Below are 7,623 nucleotides of genomic sequence, written 5' to 3'. Positions count from 1 at the left end.
CAAGTTGGCGTGAGCAGCACAAACAGCACAGCAGCAGCAACAACAACAACAACAACAGTAGAGCAACACCTTCACTCTCATTGCCTCAGAGTGCCTGAAACCGAAGCTCAGCCTGAACCTCAGTCAGAGTCTCAGTCTCTGATAGTGGTGCGATGATGTATGGCCACTGCGATTGTAGGCGTCAACTCACGTTTATACTTTGTAGACATTATCGCGCCTGTTTATCTTTAAATTGCAAGTAAATTACTTTGGCTCGCGAATAGCGCGAGCAGCGGCAACAACGCCAGAAACAACACCAACAACAACAACAGCACCAGCAGCACCAGAATATGATAAATTGTGGCCGGAGAGTTTTGGTTCCCCCTAGACGTCGTCGTTGAAGGCTGTGAGTGACGCATTGATGGCGTGTTGGCATGATGGAATAATGAAGCAGAGGCTTACTTCCCGGCCTGTTCCCGTTCCGAATTCTAATCAATTATTTGGTTGGAAAATTGCTGGCAATTACTAATTCTTAAAGACTATTCAATTGGACGATGCACCGGAAGTTGTGAAAGGCATGAATAGACCAAAATAAAACCACATCTTAAAACAATTAACTGAAAAAAAAATTAAGTTAATAAAGGAGCGAACCAAATTCCAATGAAAAGCTAGTTAGAATGCTTAAGAAAAATGAGAAGTCTTCAACTCTTTGGGTGTAGATTTATCAGTCAGTCCCTTCAGGCAAACTCACAGAGGTGTGTGGTCAGAGAAGTCCACGGAAATGGTTAAAAGGTGACGTTTTTAGAGTAAAAATGTTGACAGTAGATGAAAAAGATATTTATAATCTGAACTAAAAACGCAAAAACAATTGTGCAAAGCGTAGGCAGTTGGGCATTTGGAAAATATTAAATGGAAATAATAGTTAAAATTAATAAATCAAAAAAGTTTCTCAGGTTTTAAGTAATTTATAAAAATGCTGAAATTCTCATCAATATAGCATGCATTATATTTTACTCGGAAATATATATGATAATTCAAGTAAAAACAAACCATTCTCTATGCCCAATTAGCTCAGAAGGATTTCTGTTCCTTATGCAATTATTGCAAGGCTAGTTAAGATATATACGTTTTATATAAAATATACAAGGAAGTGCTTTAAAAACTAGAACTATTTTTGATCACACCTTTTCCGTATGTTTTTCTATCTCCCTAAATAATGATTTTCAATTTCTTTCACTTCAGCCGCATTTTGAAATTCACGCAATTCCCTTATTGTTTGCTATTTATATTGATCACTTTTTTTTTTCAATGATTGATTATTCACCATTTGGCAGTTATATTTTTGCTTGATTCCTTGCCACGGAACAAATACTAAGACGATTAGCGCTGGTATTGCCAGGATTGTTGCTAGTCCATTACGAAACAGAAGCGCCAAATTGAAAACGATGTTGTATTACTTTTTAAATGCAAAACTGTTTGGTTTTGAATAAAAAATCGCTCGTAATTTATTCGAGTACGAAACTAAAGAGTAAATATAAATGTGCGCGGGCCACGCGGCGTATGCTCAATAAATTAGCAATGAAAGCGGCGTCGTTCTTAATGCAGCATTGGATATGATGGATGGATGGATTGTGTGTATAGTGTATATGGATGGGGAAATCTCTTAATAATGCGTCTCAGTGATTCTCACTTTGCCGTATTTGCCGTGCAGATGGTGCTTGGCAAAGGCCAAGATGTTCGCAGGGCTGTGCGTGTCCAGATGAGCGGGATACACCTTATGGACTAAAGCGGCATGACTGTGATGATGGTGGTGCACCAGAGGGGCCGAATGATGGTGCACATAGCCATGGCCATAGCCATGGTGGAGATCGCTGTGATGCAAATCGGCGGCATGGACATGTTCATCGACGTGGGCATTGTGATGAACCACATGGTGATCGACCACGGGATTGGTGTAGTGCAGGAAGTGGTGGGGCTCGTGATGCACCACCTTGGTCACGTGATGCACCGGCTCCACTTGATGGATGGCGTCGTGGTGGACAATCTTGGCCGCTGGGGCATGCACATCCGTATGATGCACATCCAAATGGCCGACATGCTCATCGTGGTGATGGTAGACAGGATGCGGATGCTCGGCTCCATCAATGACCACTGCCGAGGAGTGGCCCAAATGTATGCCATCCGAGTGATGCACATCGGCGTCCACGAAGTCGTGATGCAAGTCGTGATGATCGAATTGATCGTGATGGTCCACATGTGGCAACAAACCCGCCTGTGCAGCGCCCAGCACGGCCAAAGTGCAGATCAGGAACTGCCAAGGAAGCAAGAAATGTGAATGGGAATTTGTCTTCCCGAAGCCCCAACTGGACTTACCTTCATTGTAGAGATTTCGCGCTTAGTTGCTTGTATGTATCCAAAAAGTTTAAAACGACACTTGCTGCTTCGACTCCGGGCTGTGTTCGACTGTGCTCTAAACTGGCAAGCCCACGCACTTTTAAAGCCCTGCAAATTCGGCAGATTCGACAAATTCGACAAATTCCGACAATTGCATGTTGGCCAACACAACGTGTCAAACGTTGAAGTCCCCAATCAAAAATTTCAGCGCCAAAGCAATGAAAGTGATATGTGTTGGTCAGCCAGCAGTTTGTGGCCTGATCGGCATATCCAATGAGCTCCCACTTGGACGAACGTCACATTTGAAAGGCAGTGGGAGCCCCAAAGAGCCCACTACACTCACACACACTCACTCAATTATGTAAAGAGTGTGCGGCCAGTCAATAAACCTTTTCTAGGCCTCATTGCGCTGGTCGTGTCATAATTTTATGGCACACCGCATGCCCACCAACCTAATGAGCCGCATTTGAATTTGGGTTAGTCCCCTCCCGATTACATTGCACTTACAATTACAATTACAATAACAATTACGAGTTCAATGCATTTGGCAATCGGCAGAAGGGGAGAAAGTATTTGAATATTGTTGACCAACATAGAGTTTATAAAACTCATATGCACGAATCTGCGAAATACTAACAAAATATTTGCAATTCGCATACAAAACATACATCACGTATCTATGGGGAATTCGAAAAAACCCAACAACAACAAAAGAACCCCCAAAAAAAAAAAAATATTAATAATTGGAGAATAGCGAGCTGTGTGAAGTGCAAGATTTTTGCACGAAAGTGTTAAAAATAAGAGTTGTGGGTGTATTTGTTCACACGCACCAATTCTGGGAAAGTGGGAAGTGTTAAAATGGCAATGACTTGCCGCATTTGGACTTCCGTTGATATGTCTATAGAGTATATGTCAATATGCAATACAATATTCCCATTAATTGTTCTACAAATATGGCCGCATCTGATATTGATTTAAGAATTTGCAAATCAAAACTATAGTTTGCAATTGTAGAATACCTGCAAGCAAATAAATTGCCAATGAAATTAATTGCGATTTTTTTTTTTTTTAATAAAACTAAGCTATTTGTGAATTTGTATATCTATACAATTTTGTTTGGTCAATATAGGAATATTTGTCCAAGCACTGCCATTAGTTTGATCATAGAAAACAGCATTATGCAATTATTTAATTATAACAATAATATGCGCACAAAGAGCTGAAGTTATAGGATATTTTATAAAAATCTTGTAGTAGATTACATGAGTAGAGAGAAGTAATTAGAAATAAAACAAAAGGTAAAAATACGGATAATCGAACTTAATGAATAGTATCACTAGAAATATTTTTTATGCATTTGAAGAGTACACGTTCTGTCAAGGGAGCTTTTTTCTAAAATTGTGTGCATCTATACATGTCGAAGTCCGTTTTCAAGCGGTTCGCGTGCAGCCAAGAGAGGCTTTATGTAGAATTTTTCACAAAAAAGTGTCTGTGTCCGGTCAAGAGAGTGTCCTGCCATGAGAGACGAACTTGCTCTAAAAAGTAAACCAAAAATAATGTTCTAGGAAAAGTATCCGCTTACGAGGGGTGTACGCTTAAGGTACCATTAATATGAATGTTGTTGATGATCGTTATTCGATTATGTTGAAGGTCAACGGGACGGCCAAGATCCAGTAACCCAACGAGAACAATAAGTAAGTGAAACTTTTTATATCGGCTTGAGTTGCTTTAGTAAAGTGAAGCAGGCCTGAATCAGCTATTATATAGTAGATTACAAGTTGTGAACTATAACATACAATGTTTCAACAAGCCCCAGCACAGCTCGAATGTAATTAGAATATTAATGCAAATTTACAATTAATTGACAGCAATACATTTGGATAAAATAGCACAAAACCATATCCTTATCGAAGGATCTGACTCAACAAACAGTTTTAAGGTGGCCTCAACCAACAATCTAACTGATTAGCATATCTGTTAATATGGCTAATAAAACTAATAACTCATTCAACTCGCAGACACACACACACACATACACATACACAACATACAGACAAGCCAATCAGCTGCAACTTCCGCCCACTTGACCCACTGCTAATGAAAAGGCAATGCATGCAGACACGTTCGATAAATAAATTATTGGAAAATAATCATAATTCAGTTGCAGCACTTACCTTCAACTAGAAAACTGAGCTGCATTGGCGGCCATTAAGTGGGTCAGTTGCCGAACACTGTGACGTTTGGCTAATTACATAATAATTTGGCCAATTAAACGCTAGCGCTAATGAGCGACATTGTATGCGTAAAAGCAGCTCAGCCGCCGGGTGGAGGGGGAAGTGGAAGTACCACGAATAGCTTTGGGCGGACAACGCCAACACCCCATGCAACAGACTACAAACTTCCACCCAGAGAAAAAAACAAAAACATGCATAACTACAAACGTGCCAGAAATATCTAATGGGTCGCCGCCGAACTTAAAAAGAAGTGAGCGACAAAGCGACCTGCACGTTACCAATACCCAACTCTACTATACTATATATACAAATATCGCGTATATATGCATATACTACGAGTATACATGTATGTTTAAAATGCCAGCAACGTGCTGCGCGTTGCCCACGCGGCCTGTCACATGTGTCGGCTGCCAAATTCGAGTGCGAATTTGTTTTTAGTTAGAGTCGTAGTAGTATTTGATTTTTGTTTTACATTTTCCGTGGTGTTTATTTCGTGGAAGCGCAAACGCAATTTGTTCGCCTGACAAATTTTGTAACACTTGCTATGAATTTTGCATTTCGGCCCGCCCGACTCTTGAGACAATTCTTTTTTGGCGCACTTTTGGAATTGATTGTGAGCGACGACTTACACCTGCAACCACAGCAGCAGCAGTAGTAGCAGCAGCTGAGCAGCCAATTAACAAAAAGTATCTAGAGAGGCGTGTTGCACACAACAACAACAACAGCAACAGCAGCAAGCACAGATATTTTGTAATTAGACGTGGCAACAACAGCGGCGTCAACTCGCAGCGCTATTCAGTATGCAAATTGTTGTTGTACTTGTACTGTCGGAGCAGCAAAAAATTTACATAAACCAGCCAGACAAAGAGAGTGAATATAGAGAGCAGATAAAATGAAAACAACAATCTAAATAGTTATCTGCGGCTACAGCGAAGCTATGCCCCCTGCTTTCTCACCAAAAAAAACACTTATTTTTCAAAATTGTCGAGAACTTTGAATCCAACAGATTATTTGCACTAAGGGACTGATTGTTCGAATAACTATTTTATGATTAACACGTTGGCATTATCATAAAAGCCTTCTTAACCGTGGTTTCCAATGAAATGAAAATGGGTTTAAAAGGAGAAAATGTTGTATCCAAATGTTTTATAAGTATTTACTCCTTTAATTAAGGATGTTTAGTGGGAGACTGAATAATTAGAGGTTTATTTTCTAATTTATTTTCGTTTGGAATGGGGCTCTCAAATTTAACTTTAATTTTAATATATGATATCGAAAGAACAGGTATGCCTAAAAATATATTTATAACAGACATAAACATTTTTCTTTTTTATTTACTTTAGTATATAGCCAAATATTTTACAGGACAAATTTGAAGATAAAAATGTATAGAAAAGTTACAATAATTTTTAATAACGACTCCGAATTGTGAAGCTATTCACAAAATCAATAACATTTTCATTTTTCGATATGCAAGCAGACATATTCTGAGGCAAATCTATTCCTATATCTTCATCAAGCTAAATAAATTCTCAGAAAACAACAACAATAAGTCATCATTATGCTTAGGCTATATTATTAAAATATTCATTCCTTGATAACTTTGAAATTAAGATTCATCATCAAAATAGATCTGGAATACTACAACAAATCTCTAATCAATAATTAATAGTATTTAGTAATTAAAACATTCAGCAGAAATTTGAGGATCCCAATGCTACTCGTTTATAGAATAGCAGACTCTCACTCGTGCTAACAAACACAATATACCCCTTCGTTCAAGGTGAAGGGTATAGAAAACGCAAAAAAAACAAAAATGAATTTTAATTTATTTACACAAAAATGACGGCAGCGGCGCATGTTTGTAATTGAGTGCATCGTTAGCGAACGGTTGGGGGCGGGGTGGGATGCATTAGCGGCGGCCCGCTGCCAACAACTAATTTAATGCCAGCAGCAGTGACAGCAGCAGCAACAACAAAAACAACAACGACAACAACAACAGCAACTGTTGAGGCACCGGCGACAACAACGACGGCAACATGTCAACAACAACGCCTGCCCCCATCGTCTGCAACTGGGCTGAAGGATGCGGCCGGCGCGGCGGCAATGGCGGTCCGAGTGGGTTGAGGGTGCATTTATTTATGCCGGCCATTGTGGGCAGCTAACATGAAATACATTCTTTCAGCCCACAAATCAGCGGCAAGAAAAATTTGGCTGCAATTAATAACCCGTCTTTGGCTAAAATATGAATATAAATTTGGGTTAGAGATGTATTCCGATTGGCCAAAAGAATAAACTGAAAGCGATTAAGTGCGAACAGATGCTAAGGAAGAGCATTCGGTTTGATTTGATTGTAACTGTACGAGTATTAAACAAAATCTTGGCCAACTTCATAAAACTTGTAAGTTAAATAGCTTAAAATTAAAATAAATTATAGGTTTCTTTTAAAAACTCGTAGCTGAGCTGTGATGAGTTTAAGTAATTTAAAATTTTAAAATATTAATATTTGTATTAAAAAAGTTATTTCGAAGTTATCTTCTTAATGAAGATAATCTTGATAATTTGATAATCCATCTAATCTATCTAGCGATTGATCTACAGCTTAAAATTTTCAAAACCTTTTGGGAGAAGAAAAGTAAAAAATTTGGCTGCAATTAATAACCCGTCTTTGGCTAAAATATGAATATAAATTTGGGTTAGAGATGTATTCCGATTGGCCAAAAGAATAAACTGAAAGCGATTAAGTGCGAACAGATGCTAAGGAAGAGCATTCGGTTTGATTTGATTGTAACTGTACGAGTATTAAACAAAATCTTGGCCAACTTCATAAAACTTGTAAGTTAAATAGCTTAAAATTAAAATAAATTATAGGTTTCTTTTAAAAACTCGTAGCTGAGCTGTGATGAGTTTAAGTAATTTAAAATTTTAAAATATTAATATATGTATTAAAAAAGTTATTTCGAAGTTATCTTCTTAATGAAGATAATCTTGATAATTAGATAATATATCCTATTGA

General features: G+C 38.3%; 1 protein-coding gene across 1 annotated transcript; it reads right to left on the bottom strand.

Annotated features, from left to right (window-relative positions):
- Positions 1-1,642: 1,642 nt before the first annotated feature.
- On the bottom strand, positions 1,643-2,358 carry LOC115622430 (histidine-rich glycoprotein). The gene is made up of 2 exons (XM_030516371.1): positions 2,353-2,358; positions 1,643-2,290 (listed from the first exon to the last, which is right to left on the bottom strand). The coding sequence occupies exons 1-2, from the start codon at positions 2,356-2,358 to the stop codon at positions 1,643-1,645; spliced, it is 654 nt and encodes a 217-aa protein (XP_030372231.1).
- Positions 2,359-7,623: the final 5,265 nt, after the last annotated feature.

Source organism: Scaptodrosophila lebanonensis, unplaced genomic scaffold, assembly GCF_003285725.1.
Source record: "Scaptodrosophila lebanonensis strain 11010-0011.00,11010-0021.00 unplaced genomic scaffold, SlebRS2 tig00000043-arrow-pilon, whole genome shotgun sequence".
Taxonomy (NCBI): Eukaryota; Metazoa; Arthropoda; class Insecta; order Diptera; family Drosophilidae; genus Scaptodrosophila; species Scaptodrosophila lebanonensis.
This window is presented reverse-complemented; position numbering and strand designations above follow the sequence as displayed.